General features: G+C 41.8%; 2 protein-coding genes and 4 non-coding genes across 6 annotated transcripts; all 6 read left to right on the top strand.

Moving 5' to 3' along the window:
• The first annotated feature begins 730 nt into the window (after positions 1-730).
• LOC139530584 (ATPase inhibitor B, mitochondrial-like) lies at positions 731-3,685 on the top strand. Its single transcript, XM_071327121.1, has 3 exons — positions 731-1,166; positions 2,034-2,146; positions 3,394-3,685. The coding sequence occupies exons 1-3, from the start codon at positions 1,098-1,100 to the stop codon at positions 3,533-3,535; spliced, it is 324 nt and encodes a 107-aa protein (XP_071183222.1). The 5' UTR covers positions 731-1,097; the 3' UTR covers positions 3,536-3,685.
• Positions 3,686-13,005: 9,320 nt separating this feature from the next.
• On the top strand, positions 13,006-18,758 carry LOC139530583 (large ribosomal subunit protein uL13-like). The gene is made up of 7 exons (XM_071327120.1): positions 13,006-13,121; positions 13,754-13,826; positions 14,104-14,169; positions 14,487-14,588; positions 15,057-15,142; positions 15,324-15,383; positions 18,505-18,758. The coding sequence occupies exons 1-7, from the start codon at positions 13,101-13,103 to the stop codon at positions 18,712-18,714; spliced, it is 618 nt and encodes a 205-aa protein (XP_071183221.1). The 5' UTR covers positions 13,006-13,100; the 3' UTR covers positions 18,715-18,758.
• Positions 13,587-13,669, top strand: LOC139531178 (small nucleolar RNA Z195/SNORD33/SNORD32 family). Its single transcript, XR_011666283.1, has one exon. It is a non-coding gene; the product is annotated as a small nucleolar RNA Z195/SNORD33/SNORD32 family (small nucleolar RNA).
• LOC139531179 (small nucleolar RNA Z195/SNORD33/SNORD32 family) lies at positions 14,300-14,378 on the top strand. The gene has a single exon (XR_011666284.1). It is a non-coding gene; the product is annotated as a small nucleolar RNA Z195/SNORD33/SNORD32 family (small nucleolar RNA).
• Positions 14,754-14,823, top strand: LOC139531186 (small nucleolar RNA SNORD50). The gene has a single exon (XR_011666290.1). It is a non-coding gene; the product is annotated as a small nucleolar RNA SNORD50 (small nucleolar RNA).
• LOC139531177 (small nucleolar RNA Z195/SNORD33/SNORD32 family) lies at positions 18,275-18,356 on the top strand. Its single transcript, XR_011666282.1, has one exon. It is a non-coding gene; the product is annotated as a small nucleolar RNA Z195/SNORD33/SNORD32 family (small nucleolar RNA).
• Positions 18,759-18,846: the final 88 nt, after the last annotated feature.

Raw genomic sequence — 18,846 nt, 5'->3', positions numbered from 1 at the left:
GCGAACTTGACACAACTGTGGGAAGCATTGGAGTCAACATGGGCCAGCATCCCTGTGGAGCGCTTTCGACACCTTGTAGATTCCATGCCCCGCCGAATTGAGGCTGTAAGTATTTATATATTCCTGCTACCAATCACTTTTCAGCCCTGTTTACATGTACATTCTACTACCAGTCACTTTTTACAAATATATAAACCTACCTCAATCATTTCAGTATCCCTTCACCACAGGAGGTTGGCGGCACCTTAATTGGGGAGGACGGGCTTGTGGTAATGACTAGAACGGAATCAGTGGAATGGTATCAAATACATCAAATATGTTTTCAATGTGTTTAATGCCATTCCATTTGCTCTGATCCAGCCATTATGAGCCGTCCTCCCCTCAGCAGCCTCCACTGCCCTGCACATTGAATAAGGTACTGTCACTGACCTGTATATACTTCCGTTTTAGTGTTAACTCACATTGTAGTTCTTGTGTGTTCATTTTAATTACATTTGTTATTCTATTTTCTATTACTATCACTGCATTGTTGGGAAAGAGCTCTCAAGGTAAGAATTTCCCAGTACTGTTTTAGACCTGTTGTATCCTGTGCAACAACTTGGACATTTTAAAATACAAAAGGTAATGTCTTATTTTAAATGTCAAGTAGTTGTTGTGTAGGCCTACTGTGTATTTGACAACATGCATATCTGGCAAACAAATCTATAATTTAGCAGAAGTGCTCACAGGCTGGAGTAGACCAATGCAATAAACAAATGGCAACGCCACTACGTAGTGCGCAGCGCATGCACATCAAACTGGGTATCATGCTGTCCGCTATATAAGGCCGTACCATTACAAATAGGGGTGGACATATTTCCAAGTGACATTTTGGTTGTTTAAGACTGATAGCCATTTATTAAAACGTGTCTAATAAAAAATTACACACGTTTTTACGGATGGTACTATTGAGCTGGATCTAATTGATCCTTTATAGAAAAATAATAAAGACTCAGCTCATCCGTTTACACACCCATTTTAGACAATGGTGAGGACCTGTTTTGGTTTATTTTGGTAGACAAGGGCAAATGGTCAAATGATAGTTGTTTTGGTGCGAAATGGCAAGATTTTTGAGACCTGACGTTAGGAGTCTACTCACCACACAGCTAAGGATGACATCTGACCAGGTAAAAAGGCACAACACATGATAAGACCACGTTTTGCTTTTCGCTGCTAATACAGTCTAAAGTTCAAGTGAAACAAGTGGTATTCAATTGTCAAGTGATTTGACTATGGCCTTGGACAATTTTTTTATGTTTTTTTTGTTACCTACTCAGTCAGTCAATGTTTCACAGATATTTGGAACTTTCATCTAGATTCTGGTGCAACATTGTAGCAAACGACTATACTGACAGCATTCTATGAAGCGAAATTGTTTTGTAAGCAGTTCAATGTGTCCAGTTAGTTGAAAGCCAAGTAAAACATATTTTGGGGAAAAATATACTTCCGGTCTGATGTCTTCATGGAATTTGGTTGAATTCGTCCATCCTATGAATCGTTATTGAAACAAGTCTCTGGTGCTGTCAGTTGTTGCACACGATGGTCAGAGGTATTTTTTAAATTAAGGCATTGTTGACGTTCTCTTGTCAACTCCGTACAATTTTTTAAGTGAACATTAAAGGAGGGCGTTTTACATTGGGGCATGAAAATCAATGTGTGAGGCCATATGGCCTAACATTTTGCAATGTATTGACATATTAGATTAGTGTTCCACATGCAAAAGATTCTCATTTCAATCTTTGCTTTAGCTAATTCAGCTGCATGTCACATGACACCAATTAATACTAATAACCATTTACTTTTATACAGCATATGCTGATAACAGCCTAGCCTTTACCATTGCACAACGAAATCTTTATGCAATTTGAAGGTCATACATTTTTTTCGGTAATAAAATATGTGAATTACACAACACACCAATGTCATACATGTTCCTTAGTAGGAGTAACTTGTTATTATGTTTACTTATTCATTTATCTTTCCTCATGTACCAGCTGGGTGAGTTGGGCAAAGGTGCAGGGAAAGGAGGGGGTGGCGGAGGATCTGTCAGAGAGGCAGGAGGAGCCCTTGGAAAGAAACAGGCCGCAGAGGAGGAAATGTACTTCAGGTGAGTTGGGGCTTATACAGTACATTACCAAAAGTATGTGGACACCTGCTTGTCGAACATCTCATGCCAAAATCATGGGCATTAGTATGGAGTTGGTCCCCCCTTTGCTGCTATAACAGCCTCCACTCTTCTGGGGAGGCTTTCCACTAGATCAGGGCTGCACAACAAGACCTTAACTAGCTGAATCAGATATGCTAAATTAGGGTTGGATTGAAAACCTACAGGACAGTAGATCTCCAGGAAGAGGGTTGGGCAGCCCTGCACTAGATGTTGGAACAATGCTGCAGGGACTTGCTTCCAGTCAGCCACGAGCATTAGTGAGATTGGGCCTGGCTCGCAGTTTGCGTTCCAATTCATCCCAAATGTGTTTGATGGGATTGAGGTGAGGGCTCTGTGCAGGCCAGTCAAGTTCTTCCACACCGATCTCGTCAAACCATTTCTGTATTGATCCCGCTTTGTGCACAGGGGCATTGTCATGCTGAAACAGGAAAGAGCCTTCCCCAAACTGTTGCCACCAAGTTGGAAGCACAGAATTGTCTGTCATTGTATGCTGTAGCGTAAAGATTTCCCTTCGCTTGAACTAAGGGGTCTACCCCAAACCATGAAAAACAGCCCCAGACCATTATTCCTTCTCCGCCAAATGAAGTGCCAGATGGTGAAGTGTTATTCATCACTCCAGCCGACTCTTGGCATTGCACCTGGTGATCTTAGGCTTGTGTGCGGCTCCTCGGCCATGGAAACCCATTTCATTAAGCTCCTGACAAACAGTTCTTGTGCAAACGTTGCTTCCGGAAGCAGTTTGGAAATCGGTCGTGAGTGTTGCAACCGAGAACAGATTGATTTTTACATGCTCGCCGGTCCCGTTTGAGCTTGTGGCCTACCACTTCGCGGCTGAGTTGTTGTTACTCCTAGACATTTCCAACACTTACAGTTGACTGGGGCAGCTCTAACAAGGCAGAAATTTGACGAACTAACTTGTTGGAAAGGTGGCAACCTATGACGGTGCCACGTTTAGGCCATTCTACTGCCAATGTTTGTCTATGGAGATTGCATGGCTGTGCGCTCAATGTTGTACACCTGTCAGCAACAGGTGTGGCTGAAATATCTGAATCCGCTCATTTGAAGGGCTGTCCACATGCTTTTGTGTTTATAGAGGTTTTGTGGCGGTCTCCCCGACCTTTAGAGGCTTTGTGGCAGTCTGTCTCATGTCATCACTGTACCTCATGCTTTCCTATCTCTGAATCCAGACGTAAAGAGCAGGAACAGTTGGCTGCACTGAAGCAGCACCACCAAGAGGAGATTGATCACCACAAGAAGGAGATTTCGAGGCTGCAGAGCGAGATTGACCGTCACAAGGGGAAAATTAGGAAGCTGAATCATGATGATTGAGACTCACTCTATTTGAATGAAGCCCAGGGATTCTTTATTGCCAACCCCTAGTCATTGCCTGCATTGCCTCTCTGGGCCAGCTCTGTGTATGTGTGATTAATTGTTCTGTATATGCTCGAGGTTATTAAAACAATTATTTGAAATGGTTAATGTTCTACTTTTTCATGGTTATTGCTTTCAATTATATTGTTAATGCTAAGATGGTAATTTGAGATGCCACATTACAGAAGGATGATGACAGTCCGTGGAGCTGGCAGAGGCGTCATGCCCATAGGGGGCAACAGGGTCCTGTTTTGACATTTTCCCATGTTAAATTAATTACTAAACTGAATTTTTAAGCCCACGTTTTATAATGATTATAAAATAAATTGTCAGCTGTATTTTGCGGAGTGTCACACTGACTGGACTAGGCAAAGAGTACGCAATATTTTATTTTTATTTGAAAATTTGAAGGATGAAATCTCTTGATGCGCCGTCTCATTTTCAGGATGGTCGGGGGGGGGAAAAACTATACATAGTAACAAGAATAATATAGAATCTACTGTCTAATAATCAACTACTGTCTAATAACTAATAAAAACTACTGCTACTACTACTAATAAAACTACGTACCTATAATATATTCATACAGTGCCTTCGGAAAGTATTCAGACCCATTTGAATTTTTCCACAAAAATCCGCAGCAATATAAAATGTTCAAATGTATTAGAAGTCAAAAACAGACCTTATTTACATAAGTATTCTGAACCTTTGCTATTAGACTTGAAATTGAGCTCCGTTGCATCCTGTTTCCATTGATCATTCTTGAGATGTTTCTACAACTTGATTGGAGTCCATCTGTGGTAAATTCAATTGATTGGACATGATTTGTAAAGGCACACACCGGTCTATAAGTTCCCACAGTTGACAGTGCATGTCAGAGCAAAAACCAACCAATGAGGTTGAAGGAATTGTCTGTAGAGCTCTGAGACAGGATTGTGTCGAGGCACAGATCTGGGGAAGTGTACCAAAAACATTCTGCAGCATTGAAGGTCCCCAAAAACACAATGACACATCATTCTTAAATGGAAGAAGTTTGGAACCACCAAGATTTCCTAGAGCTGACCGCCCGGCCAAACTGAGCAATCAGGAGAGAAGGGCCTTGGTCAGAGAGGTGACCAAGTACATGATGGTCACTCAGACAAAGCTCCAGAGTTCATCTGTGGAGATGGGAGAACCTTCCAGAAGGACAACCATGTCTGCAGCACTCCACCAATCAGGCCTTTTTGGTAGTGGCCATACGAAGCTAATCCTTAGTGAAAGGAACATGACCGCCCACTTGATGTTTGCCAAAAGGCACCTAAAGGACTCAGATCATGAGAAACAAGATCGAATTATTTGGCCTGAATGCCAAGCGTCACGTCTGGAGGAAACCTGGCACTATCCCTACGGTAAAGCATAGCGGTGGCAGCAATATGCTGAGGGGATATTTTTCAGCAGCAGAGACTGGGAGACTTGTCAGGATCTAGGCAAAGATGAACGGAGTAATGTACAGAGAGATCCTTGATGAAAACCTGCTCCAGAGCGCTCAGGACCTCAGACTGTAAATAGTCAGGGCAGGCCATTTGATTAGTTGTTCAGCAGTCGGGTTGGGGATAGAAGCTGTTAAGGAGCCTTTTGGTCCTAGACTTGGTGTTCTGGTACCGCTTGCCATGCGGTAGCAGAGAGAAGAGTCTATGACTTGGGTGACTGGAGTCTTTTGTAAAAGAAATGTGGGCCTTTCTCTGACACGTCCTTGTATATACAGTTGAAGTCGGAAGTTTACATACACCTTAGCCAAATACGTTTAAACTCAGTTTTTCACAATTCCTGACATTTAATCCTAATAAAAAATCCCTGTCTTAGGTCAGTTAGGATCACCACTTTATTTTAAGAATGTAAAATGTCAGAATAATAGTTGAGAGAATGATTTATTTATGATTTTATTTATTTCATCACATTCCCAGTTGGTCAGAAGTTTACATACACTCAATTAGTATTTGGTAGCATTGCCTTTAAATTGTTTAACTTGGGTCAAAGCTTCCCACAATAAGTTGGGTGAATTTTGACCCATTCCTCCTGACAGAGCTGGTGTAACTGAGTCAGGTTTATAGGCCTCCTTGCTCGCACACACTTTTTGAGTTCTGCCCACACATTTTCTATAGAATTGAGGTCAGGGCTTTGTGATGGCCACTCCAATACCTTCACTTTGTTGTCCTTAAGCCATTTTGCCACAACTTTGGAAGTATGCTTGGGGTCATTGTCCATTTGGAAGACCCATTTGCGACCAAGCTTTAACTTCCTGACTGATGTCTTGAGATGTTGCTTCAATACATCCACATAATTTTCCTGCTTCGTGATGCTATCTATTTTGTGAGGTGCACCAGTCCCTCCTGCAGCAAAGCACCCCCACAACATGATGGTGTTCTTCGGCTTGCAAGCATCCCCCTTTTTCCTCCAAACATAACGATGGTCATTATGGCCAAACAGTTATATTTTTGTTTCATCAGACCAGAGGACATTTCTCCAAAAAGTACGATCTTTGTCCCCATGTGCAGTTGCAAACCGTAGTCTGTCTTTTTTATGGCGGTTTTGGAGCAGTGGCTTCTTCGTTGCTGAGTGGCCTTTCAGGTTATGGCGATATAGGACTCGTTTTACTGTGGATATAGATACTTTTGTCATTTTCTGGAATTTTCCAAGGTGTTTAAAGGCACACTCAATTTAGTGTATGTCAACTTCTGACCCACTGGAATTGTGACACAGTGAATTATAAGTGAAATAATCTGTCTGTAAACAATTGTTGGTAAAATTACTTGTGTCATGTACAAAGTAGATGTCCTAACCGACTTGCCAAAACTATAGTTTGTTAACAAGAAATTTGTGGAGTCGTTGAAAAATTAGTTTTAATGACTTCAACCTAAGTGTATGTAAACTTCCGACTTCAACTGTAGGTCCTGGATGTCTTGGAAGCTTGGCCCCAGTGATGTACTAGGCCGTACGCATTACCCTCTGTAGTGCCTTGTGTTCAGATGCCGAGCAGTTGCCATACCAGGCGGTGATGCAACCGGTCAGGATGCTCTCGATGGTGCCGCTGTAGAACCTTTTGAGGGTCTGGGGACCCATGCCAAATATTTTCAGTCACCTGAGGGGGAAAAGGTGTTGTCGTGCCCTCTTCACAACTGTCTGTGTGTTTGGACCATGGTAGTTTGTTGGTGATGTGGACACCAAGGAACTTGAAACTCTCGACCCACTCCACTACAGCTCCGTTGATGTAAATGGGCGTGTTCGGCCCTCCTTTTCCTATAGTCCACGATTATCTCCTTTGTCTTGATCACATTGAGAGGTGGTTGTCCTGGGACCACACTGCTGTCTCATCGTTGTCGGTGATTGGGTCTAACACTCTTGTCGTCAGCAAACGTAATGATGGTGTTGGAGTCGTGCTTGGCCACGCAGTATTGGGTGAAGAGGGAGTACAGGAGGACACTAAGCACGCACCCCTGAGGGGCCCCAGTGTTGAGGATCAGCGTGGCAGACGTGTTGTTGCCTATCCTTACCACCTGGGGGCGGCCCATCAGGAACTCCAGGATCCAGTTTGAGGGAGGTGTTTAGTCCCAGGGTCCTTAGCTTAGTGATGAGCTTTGAGGGCACTAGTGTGTTGAACGCTGAGCTGAAGTTAATGAGCAGCATTCTCACATAGGTTTTCCTTTTGTCCAGGTGGGAAAGGGCAGTGTGGAGTGCGATTGAGATGGCGTCATATGTGTCTTGGGCACAGGGACAATGGTGGCCAGGGAGAGGTTGAAAATGTCAGTGAAGACACTTGCCAGTTGTTCCGCGCATGCTTTGACTACACGTCCTGGTAATCCGTCTGGCCCGGTAGCTTTGTGAATGTTGACCTGTTTAAAGGTCTTTCTTACATCTGCTACGGACAGCGTGATCACACAGTCATCCGGAACAGCTGGTGCTCTCAAGCAAGCTTCAGTGTTGCTTATCTCGAAGCAAGCATAAAAAGCATTTAGCTCGTCTTGTAGGCTTGTGTCACTGGGCAGCTTGCGGCTGGGTTACCCTTTTTTGTCTGTAATAGTTAATAGGTCAAGCTAGGTGGCCTATTAATTCCTTCTTGATGAATAAATAAAAAAGCTGTTTTGTTTCTCTAATACTAGCCACCAGTGTTGACCTGTCATTCAGGGTTTTGAGCCCCACATTTTTTGGGGGGGGCTTGCCTGTTTTGCATGTTATTTTGGCGTTAATACGTGTCACATATCAGTTTGTAAACAATGTAAAAAATATATCAGAGTTAGTAAAGCCGCATACAAATATGGTCTGTTTTCTTGAGTAAGGCAGCCCCAAAATGCAGGTGTTTCAGCCTAGCTCAGTGCTTTCTGTGGTGGTGGGGCAAGCCAGCAGAAAATACGGAGCGTTGTGCCATGATTGGCTCAGTGTTCTGTCACTCATGGGGACACTACATCACTGCCAAGTCTAAGGTTAGACCTTAAATTCTAGCCCCTTGGGTGCTGCCATAGTTACATCAGAAGTGCCCATCCAAGAAGGCTCAAGGTCATTGGCCACAGATAGAATTGTCAATTCACGTGATATGTACAGTAGCTTTGATTGGACTGCTTTCAAAATCTTAGCTACCAGTCATCATGAATCAAGTTGACAATCTACTGGCAAATCCTTTTTAATCCTTGTCATATGAAGATAAATTACAGATAAAATGTATCGGTGCACATCGGCCATTGGACATAAACCTTACACAACAAGTTGGAAATCGCAAATTCAACAATGAGTGGTTTGGATGGAATCAGTGACAGTGGCTCTGTGGTCCCAAATCTGGGATTAAGGGGCTCTTTTCCAAGTTTAAAATGATAAACATTCATCATTGGCCATGCTGTCAATGAAGCATGATTTGTGATGCGCTCAAAACAACTGTTAACTTGACTTCATCGAGTTCAAGACAACTGGGAATTCCGTAAAAAAATGAACTCCGATTGGGAAATACGTTTTGAATGGTCATCCAACTCGGAATTATAAATCGGGCACTTTGGCCTTTTTCTAGAGCTACGACCTGAAGATCAATGACGTCATCATGATTTTTCTGAGTTCCCAGTTGTCTTGAAGGCACCATAAATCCAGAGAATGCCAGACTTTGATGACAGAATTTGCCCATGAAGGACCACTGTGCCACCTTCCTGTTCAAGGGTGCACAGCACAACAAGGTGAGTCCAAAAATGTCTTGTATGCTGCTGCATAAATGATTTAATATGTCAGGGAGATATGTATACTGTTGCTAAGAAAGTAATTCTAAGTATGTTGTGTAGTAAGCTGTTAATAGCCCATGTTTATCACCCTAATAATTTGGTCTATTTACCCCCTCTTAATTTCACCTACTGTTCTGACTTGGTGGTGCACATGTAGCCTATAGCCGGTTTTAGAGAAATGTAATCATCAAATTTTGTAAGCGCTTTCATTGTCTGCTTACAAGCCCCCTTTATTTATCCTACGGTTCTAACTTGGTGTACAGGGAGTAGACTGTAAGAATGGCCCATGTTCTGAATTCTGTCGCTGTACATTTCAAAAGTGCTAAACAAATAGTTATATTGACTACGTCCGTCCTAGCTCGCTCATTGATGTCTTAATCGAAATTACGGATTGCCTCTTATCTGCTTGTCGTCCCCTTATGCCATAGTTTGTACATCTCAATTGTCAGTAGAAACCACATTTGTTTAAGCAAGTCAGCCATATCAGCTATGTTTTTTTTAAAGGCAGTAAATGAGGCTGAATGAACTTTCTCACTGCCAGACAAGGCTCCGCTAGCAGTGGTAAGGTTGGGACTGCTGTTGGGACAGATTTATGTAGGCCCTAACAGTTTGTGGGCACTGTTTGTCGCTGTTATAGTGCAATTAATTTATTGTTTAATGTTGTGTAGTGGCTCTGCTGGCATGCATCCCACTTTATTTTTTATTTTTTTGGCCCACCAAGATTTACATGCTAAAATCGCCACTGCTAGCCACCTACCAATTTTTTCAAGTTGGCTTAAGCTAGCCAGCTAGATAAGTTCCCAATCTCCCAACCTCGTAACTAGCTACCAAGCCATTTCAGGCTATCAATCAAGTAAGTAACTTGTCTAACCATTTTAGCTGGAATGCCTGCTGGCAAGGTTGCTAGACTTCATAAAATACTAAAATTGCTTTAATTCTTGGGTTACGGTACTATTTACCAGTGTGTCCTTTGTACTAAACTCCATAAAAGTCATAAAGGTTCTTAATCAATGTGCATTATTAATTAAATAGCAAATTAATAAGTTATGAGGTGTGCTTAGATAACCTATATAGAAAAATATACATGTTTTTTACAGAATTAGGCATAATGATTATGGCTCTAGATTGCAGGAAAGGCTGTTTCAGGTGTTTGAAAAAATGCTATATTCAAACGTCAAGTACTTCGTGCCCCCTCTAAAATAATGGGTGCATGATGCCCCTGGTAGATGGTAATCGATTAGGTGTTACCATCCCCAGCTATTACCGCCAGGCCGCTGATACAAATCCCATGTACACAAAACCGCCAGAATCCACAAATAATTTGTCCCCACCAGTATAAGACATATTAACTCTGCCCAACAATTCCCCCCCCCCTCCTCCTATGAACTGTAGCTAATCTAATGAACCCTATCCAGCTGTTGTTTTTGTTGTAATATCGTTTGTGATTTACATTGTTGTGGTGATGCTGTGCCGTTGAGACAATTTTCATGAAAGGGACTCACAATAAAAATATATTAATTAGATATAAGGTATGGTAATTATTTTAGAGCGCTATGAGAGCCAATACATGTATGAAAACATGAAGCTGACACGTATGAAAACAGATACAACTCTTCCTTGAGAATCAGGCACTAATTTGTCCACTGAGGATAACGTAGTAGCCATAAGACATCATACATTGAGAATCCCCAAGAGACGCTTGTAGAATATTATACATTTGAGACATCAGTGTCTTTTTTTAATGAGTTAATATAAAAAGATGATGATGGCCCATTTCATGTCTAGGGAGAGACATAGTTTCAAATACACAGGACATGATGTTAAAATGCCATGTGCCAATAGAAGATCATGAGCACTAACCTAAAATACTTGCTCCGGTGTTGGGACAGGGGAGATGGGACAGGGGAGATACGCCAGTAGAGTTTTCAAGTTGGCACCTTCCATCTTTAATGTTTCATTGATGAGCCTGCGACATCACAAGAAAGCTCAACAGTGAGTTCTAGCGTCCAAGAACCTGTACCTGCCTAGTCTTCTCCCTCTCACTTTGAGGGCCAGCTGGGATCTTTCCTCTTCAGCCAGAGCCATTGGCAACACCTGATGTTGCCTTGATGGTTTGGCGAAGGGCTTGGCCGCAGATTCCAAGGTCCTTCAGCTGGGTCAGATGGTTTAGACCATTTCTTCTTTAAGGTTGCTGCCCCTATCATCGCCAAGCCTATCTCCGACCTTTTTAACCTGTCTCTCCTTTCTGGGGAGGTTCCCATTGCTTGGAAGGCAGCCACGGTTTGTCCTTTATTTAAAGGGGGAGATCAAGCTGATCCTAACTGTTATAGGCCTATTTCTATTTTGCCCTGTTTATCAAATGTGTTGGAAAAACTTGTCAATAATCAACTGACTGGCTTTCTTGATGTCTTGATGTCTCTCTGGTATGCAATCTGGTTTTCGCTCAGGTTATGGATGTGTCAATTATGTCACCATTGCCCTTGATTGTAAGCAATGTTGTGCTGCTATTTTTATTCACTTGGCCAAAGCTTTTGATACGGTAGACCATTCCATTCTTGTGGCCCGGCTATGGAGTATTGGTGTCTCTGAGGGGTCTTTGGCCTGGTTTGCAAACTACCTCTCTGAGTGCAGTGTATAAAGTCAGAAAATCTGCTGTCTAAGCCACTGCTTGTCACCAATGGAGTATCCCAAGGCTCGATCCTAGGCCCCACGCTCTTCTCAATTTACATCAACAACATAACTCAGACAGTAGGAAGCTCTCTCATCCATTTATATGCAGATGATACAGTTTTATACTCAGCTGGCCCCTCCCCGGATGTTGTGTCAAATGCTCTACAGCAAAGCTTTCTTAGTGTCCAACAAGCTTTCTCTACCTTTAACCTTGTTCTGAACACCTCCAAAACAAAGGTCATGTGGTTTTGTAAGAAGAATGCCCCTCTCCCCACAGGTGTTATTACTACTTCTGAGGGTTTAGAGCTTGAGGTAGTCACCTCATACAAGTACTTGAGAGTATGGCTAGAAGGTACTGTCCTTCTCTCAGCACATATCAAAGCTGCAGGCTAAAATTAAATCTAGACTATTGTAATTGCTCCTCTTTCACCCCAGCTGCCAAACTAACCCTGATTCAGATGACCATCCTACCCATGCTAGATTACGGAGACATAATTTATAGATCGGCAGGTAAGGGTGCTCTCGAGGGGCTAGATGTTCTTTACCATTCGGCCATCAGATTTGCCACCAATGCTCCTTTATAGAACACGTCACTGCACTCTATACTCCTCTGTAAACTGGTCATCTCTGTATACCCGTCGCAAGACCCACTGGTTGATGCTTATTTATAAAACCCTCTTAGGCCTCACTCCCCCCTATCTGAGATATCTACTGCAACCCTCATCCTCCACATACAACACCCGTTCTGCCAATCACATTCTGTTAAAGGTCCCCAAAGCACACACATCCGTTGGCCGCTCGTCTTTTCAGTTCGCTGCAGCTAGCGACTGGAACGAGCTGCAACAAACACTCAAACTGGACAGTTTTATCTCCATCTCTTCATTCAAAGACTCAATCATGGACACTCTTACTGACAGTTGTAGCTGCTTTGCGTGATGTATTGTTGTCTCTACCTTCTTGCCATTTGTGCGATTGTCTGTGTCCAATGTTTGTACTATGTTTTGTTGCTGCTACCATGTTGTTTTTCTACCATGTTGTCATGTTGTGTTGCTATCATGCTGTGTTGTCATGTGTTGCTGCCTTGCTATGTTGTTCTTACGTCTCTCTTTATGTAGTGTTGTGTTCTCTCTTGTCGTGATATGTGTTTTGTCCTATATATATATATATTTTTTATCCCGTCCCCGCAGGAGGCCTTTGATAGTCCGTCATTGTAAATAAGAATTTGTTCTTAACTGACTTGCCCAGTTAAATAAAGATTAAATGTGGCGACAGCAACCTGGTGGTGGATGTCACCACAAATCCACGACACCCAACCTCCACTGGGCAAACCCTTGCTTTCCAGCCACGCTGCTCTGCATCAGCTGCAAACTCAGCATACCGCAGCATTGTCTCCATATGCTACATTTAATGGGACATTTTAAAATGTATTACAAAATGTAATGGGAAATGTTTTCTGTAATCCCCACTCTACCCAGGAGGTGGCAATGTGCATATTATATGCTGCGTATAAAGCCCTGAAGAAGAATGAAAAATCGTAATTTCCTTTAACGCTATAGCACCGCCCAGAAACCCCTGTCTTTTACAGCGGGCAACCCCGTCTGTCTTTCTTTTCGCAAATCATGGCGGACCGGTTCAATAAGGTGTGTAACAGCGCAAGAACCAACATTGCTATATTTGTTTATAATACAGCCATATACGTATAATTGTATCCAGAAGTGGAGCTAACTATTGCTCAGTGTTAAGTGAAGACTAGGGGGAAGGTCATTTATTGCTTTATTTGACACGTGAATGGTGTTGCTGACGTCGCTAGCTAAGCTAGTCATGCCTTCATTTAACGTTAGCTAGCTAATTAAAGCAAGGACCCTGCAAAATGAATTCCTGATTCTTAGGCCTTTTTGATATACTGTTTAGATGAATAATTTGCCATGTAAGATTACTCAAATAACATGACTGAGTTCAAATCTCAATAGTTGGGTAACGCCATCTATTGCGCGAGCTAATGTTTAGCCCCAGTTAAGCTCTGAACGTTCTTGCCAGCCGGACGTGGCCATGTGGACACACAACCATAACTAAAATGTATTTATCCAAGTTCGTATTTATTTTTGCTTGTCAGTGATGTTTACCACAGTAACGTATTCGAGTTTGACGACCATGAGAATACTTTACATGCACTACCATCTGAGACATAAAAACAAGCTCGTTGAATCATTTGAACCCCAGGTGGTGGGCAACTAGTTATTCGCATATGACTTGATTATGCTTGTCCTCCAAGGTTCTGCTGCTTGATGGCAGAGGCCATCTACTTGGTCGTCTTGCTGCCATTGTGGCTAAGCAAGTTCTGCTGGGTGAGTTTTGGAAGTCCAATATTTTGTCAATTAATACCCATCTCGTGACTTTGATCATTATCCAGTCCAAGGATATTGTCACTTGATGTGTAATTACATCTTGATGTGGACACAGCCATGTCTAATTTGCTACAACTGTCAGTGACGCTTTTTAACCTACATTGTTTGAGTAACTACAATGATAACTCACATTACCCTCTGAGATGGTGTATATTAAACAATTGGCCTGTGTACTTGTCCATGTTTTAATATGTAAGTCATGATTTCTCCTTTTCAGGACACAAGGTGGTAGTTGTGAGATGTGAGGGTATCAACATCTCTGGGAACTTCTACCGTAACAAATGTAAGTTATTGTCGTAACAAATGTAAGTTATTGTCAGGTTTACTTTTTTGGTTTAATTGTAATGTTTTGAAGGATTGTGTGGTTATATTTTGATTCACAGTAAATATTTTCTCCTAAATCATAAGCTTTGCTTGTCAGTGATTAACGCAGTAAATATTTGAGTTTAACGACCAGTAAAATACTTTACATGCACTACCATCTGACACATTAAGCAACATAGTATATGTTGACCACAGTTGTGAAATAATTGTGGCTGTGGTGAAGCGGTTGAGACTATGGCTTAGCTTGATGGTGTACTGCACCTGTTTTATGAATAGTGAAGTACCTGGCTTTCCTGCGTAAAAGGATGAACACCAACCCCTCTCGTGGACCATACCATTTCAGAGCTCCCAGCAGAATCTTCTGGAGGACCGTAAGGGGTAAGATCAAAATTCCTTCTTTCTGTTTTTCAGCTCTGGCTTACTGGTCCAGTGATTTGCGTGGATTTAACCTATATGGATATTTATTTAAATGGTCCATATTGGGTTGATAGCATGAAGTACACACATTCTGAACTCTACTTTGGACAATGGATGGTTCCTACTTGACTGTGATGAACACTTATCCCAAAGCTGATCATTTTGATGAGAAACTTCCGGATCTGACTGCTGAGTTTAGTCAAGGCCACAATGTTGTGTTGGGATCTATTAAGTCATGGGGAAGTTACTGTACATTGGGAATTAAAGCATATTCACAATCCAAAATTGTCATGGAACTGAAGTTATGTATCTAAGTATTGTGATTTAATCCCCCCCCCCCCCCCATGGCTTCACTTACACTACGAAGTATTGCCAATCCAGTGCAGGGGGACCTAAATGTTTTGTTGATGGCCCCTTTGACCCCAACAGGCATGCTCCCTCACAAAACCAAAAGAGGACAGGCTGCATTGGAAAGGTTGAAGGTGTTCGATGGTGTCCCCCCTCCTTATGACAAGGTGACTGATGTTTCAATAATTCAGCGTAACTCTATGATTGTGTGCTGTCAGTGATGCTACTTTTTCATACATACATTGTTTGAGTTTTGACTTTGAGAATACCCCTGAATCTGAGACGCAATTGTCCTCCCCTCTAATGGACTTGCAGTTGTTTGGAGCTGACGTTTATTTTGTTCCACAGAGGAAGCGCATGGTCGTACCTGCCGCCCTGAAGATTGTGCGTCTGAAGCCCACTCGCAAGGTAAGCCTAAAATCAGTTTGTCAAATAACGCCACTGACTTTATCAAAGCTACATTGACTAGTAGGTAGCTGTGTTTCAAAAGTTGCAGCTTGTGCTAATTAGAGGTCGACCAATTATGATTTTTTGATACCGATACCAATTATTGGAGGACCAAAAAAAGCCGATACTGATTAATCGACCGATTTCATAAATAAAAAAATTAACTGTTTTTGTAATAATGACAACTACAACAATACTGAATGAACATTTATTTTAACTTAATATATAATAAATCAATTTAGCCTCAAATAAATAATGAAACATGTTCAATTTGGTTTAAATAATGCAAAAACAAAGTGTTGGAGAAGTAAAAGTGCAACATGTAAGAAAGCTAACGTTTAAGTTCCTTGCTCAGAACATGAGAACATATGAAAGCTGGTGGTTCCTTTTAACCTCTTGAGAATACTGGAGGTAATATTTTCGCTTTAGCATAATTTGCTCTACAGATTAAACTGCCTCTTATTCAATCATTGCTCTTACTATATGCATATGAATCATACCATTGGAAAGAAGACAATCTCTAGTTTCTAAATCCGTTTCAATTTTGTCTCTGAGTGATACAGAAGTCATTCAACAGCACTTTCCATGACCAAGAACATAAAATCAAGATGTGTTATGCTGGCTTCAAAGCTCTGCCTATATATGGTCGTGCCCCCTATGACCAGAAACACACCTCGTTCTCCTTCCTCTGGTTGTCAAGATGACGTCAGAGGAGAAATTCTTTGTTTATCTGGGACTGACGTGAAATAGGACCCAATTCTTTGGCGTGACCGACAACTTCCGGTTTACTGAATCGCTCGAATTTGAGCTGCGTTGGTGTACTGTTTTGCTGGCGTTATGTATGCAAACTATCTCCGTGTCGAATTTTGTTTGATACATGTGACCATATCATCGTAATGTATGTTTTTTCAATATAGTTTAATCAGATTATTTGAATTTTTCCGGGAGTTTTTCGGTGTACCGTTGTCGGATTGTATTTACGTTTGAGAAATTCGTGCCACTCGGCCGGTACCTGTGCTAAATGCAGTGGGAAAAGAACATTTCTGAACGGAACCAACGACTCATCTTGACAAAGGACACTTTGATCAACATTCTGATGAAAGATCAGCCATAGTAAGACCCAATTTACGATTTTATATCATATCTGTTGTGCATGTGAACTGGACGTGGGCGCCTAGCCGAATCTGCCTGGTAAAAATATCGTGTCCTCCGCTAACGTGGTTAGCTAATAGATTTACATATTCTGTCTTCCCTGTAAAACATTTTAAAAATCTGAAATGGTGGCTTTATTCACAAGACCTGTATCTTTCATCTGGTGTCTTGGACTTGTGATTTAATGATATTTAGATGCTACAAGTTACTTGTGACGCTATGCTATCTGTGCTAATCAGTGGGGTGAGTTGGGGGGTGCTACCGGATCAGGGTTGCTGACTCGTGAGAAGTTAACATGAGTCTTCAATATTCCCATGTAAGAAGTTTTAGGTTGTAGTTATTATAGGACTATTTCTCTCTATACGATTTGTATTTCATATACCTTTGACTATTGGATGTTCTTATAGGCACTTTAGTATTGCCAGTGTAACAGTATAGCTTCCATCCCTCTCCTCGCTGCTACCTGGGCTCGAACCAGGCACACATCGACAACAGCCACCCTCGAAGCAGCATTACCCATGCAGAGCAAGGGGAACGACTACTCCAAGTCTCAGAGCGAGTGACGTTTGAGACGCTATTAGCGCGCACCCCGCTAACTAGCTAGCCATTTCACATCGGTTACACCAGCTTAATCTCGGGAGTTGATGGGCTTGAATTCATAAACAGCAGAGCTGCTGGCAAAATGCACGAAAGTGCTGTTTGAATGAATGCTTTCAATGCTCAGACTGCTCAATCAAATCATAGACTTAATTATAACATAACACACAGAAATACGAGCCTTAGGTCATTAATATTGTCGAATCCGGAAACTAACATCTCGAAAACAAAACATTTATTCTTTCAGTGAAATACGGAACCGTTCCGTATTTTATCTAACGGGTGGCATCCATCAGTCTAAATATTCCTGTTACATTGCACAACCTTCAATGTTATGTCATAATTACGTAAAATTCTGGCAAATTAGTTCGCAATGAGCCAGGCGGCCCAAACTGTTGGATATACCCTGACTCTGCGTGCAATGAACGCAAGAGAAGTGACACAATTTCACCTGGTTAATATTGCCTGCTAACCTGGATTTCTTTTAGCTAAATATGCAGGTTTAAAAATATATACTTCTGTGTATTGATTTTAAGAAAGGCATTGATGTTTATGGTTAGGTACACGTTGGAGCAACGACAGTCCTTTTTCGCGAATGCGCACTGCATCGATTATATGCAACGCGGGACACGCTAGATAAACTAGTAATATCATCAACCATGTGTAGTTATAACTAGTGATTATGATTGATAAGTTTAATGCTAGCTAGCAACTTACCGTGGCTTCTTACTGCATTCGCGTAACAGGTGGGCTCCTCGTGAGGCAGGTGGTTAGAGCGTTGGACTAGTTAACCGTAAGGTTGCAAGATTGAATCCCTGAGCTGACAAGGTAACAATCTGCCGTTCTGCCCCTGAAAAGGGCAGTTAACCCACTGTTCCTAGGCCGTCATTGAAAATAAGAATGTGTTCTTAATAACTGACTTGCCTAGTTAAATAAAGGTGTTTTTTCCCCCCCGGCAAAATCGGCGTTCAAAATTAACGATTTCCGATTGTTATGAGAACTTGTAATCGGCCCTAATTAATCGGTCGACCTCTAGTGCTAATGTTTAGCCATGTCATTCTTGCGAGTCAGACATGGATTTAGCCAGGTACCAATCTTTGCTTATTGTCAGTGATGTTTACCACAGTAAGTATTCGAGTTTGACGACCATGAGAATACTTTACATGCACTACCATCTGAGACATAAAGCAACATCCAAATAATTATTTTCATCCCAAGTTATGGCAACTGTTCTTTTATGATCTGATATTGGATTATGTTAGCCTAATGATTTGATTTGTAATGCTTTTTCATTAGTAATTTTTCCTGTCCTTTGTGAACTTGCCTTCCCTAGTTTGCCCTCCTTGGACGTCTGGCCCATGAGGTTGGCTGGAAGTACCAGGCTATCACAGCCACTTTGGAAGAGAAGAGGAAAGAGAAGGCCAAGATCCGGTACACCAAGAAAAAGATAGAGATCAAGCTGTCAAAGATGGCAGAGAAGAATGTGGAGAGCAAAATTTCAAAGTACACTGCTGTCCTTAAACAATACGGTGTCCTTGTCTGAGCTTGTTCATGGTTGCCTATAAAGATGGATACATGTTTATAGAATGTTTGACTCGCTTGATTTCTTGGCATGTTTGAGGTGCATGAAGTTGACATGGCATTGTGAAGGAAAGTAATGAGCAATGCATCATGA

Source organism: Salvelinus alpinus, chromosome 9 (genome assembly GCF_045679555.1).
Source record: "Salvelinus alpinus chromosome 9, SLU_Salpinus.1, whole genome shotgun sequence".
Classification (NCBI taxonomy): domain Eukaryota; kingdom Metazoa; phylum Chordata; class Actinopteri; order Salmoniformes; family Salmonidae; genus Salvelinus; species Salvelinus alpinus.
The sequence above is the reverse complement of the archived record's forward strand: the minus strand, read 5'-3'. Positions and strand labels throughout refer to the sequence as shown.

Coding starts and splice junctions, on each gene's coding strand:
- LOC139530583 (XM_071327120.1), top strand. CDS start 13,101: ATGGCGGACCGGTTCAATAAG. Junction 13,827..14,103: donor GGCTAAGCAAGTTCTGCTGG/GTGAGTTTTGGA, acceptor TCTCCTTTTCAG/GACACAAGGTGGTAGTTGTG. Junction 15,143..15,323: donor TCCCCCCTCCTTATGACAAG/GTGACTGATGTT, acceptor TTTGTTCCACAG/AGGAAGCGCATGGTCGTACC.
- LOC139530584 (XM_071327121.1), top strand. CDS start 1,098: ATGGCAAGATTTTTGAGACCTGACGTTAGGAGTCTACTCACCACACAG. Junction 1,167..2,033: donor TAAGGATGACATCTGACCAG/GTAAAAAGGCAC, acceptor CTCATGTACCAG/CTGGGTGAGTTGGGCAAAGG. Junction 2,147..3,393: donor GAGGAGGAAATGTACTTCAG/GTGAGTTGGGGC, acceptor CTCTGAATCCAG/ACGTAAAGAGCAGGAACAGT.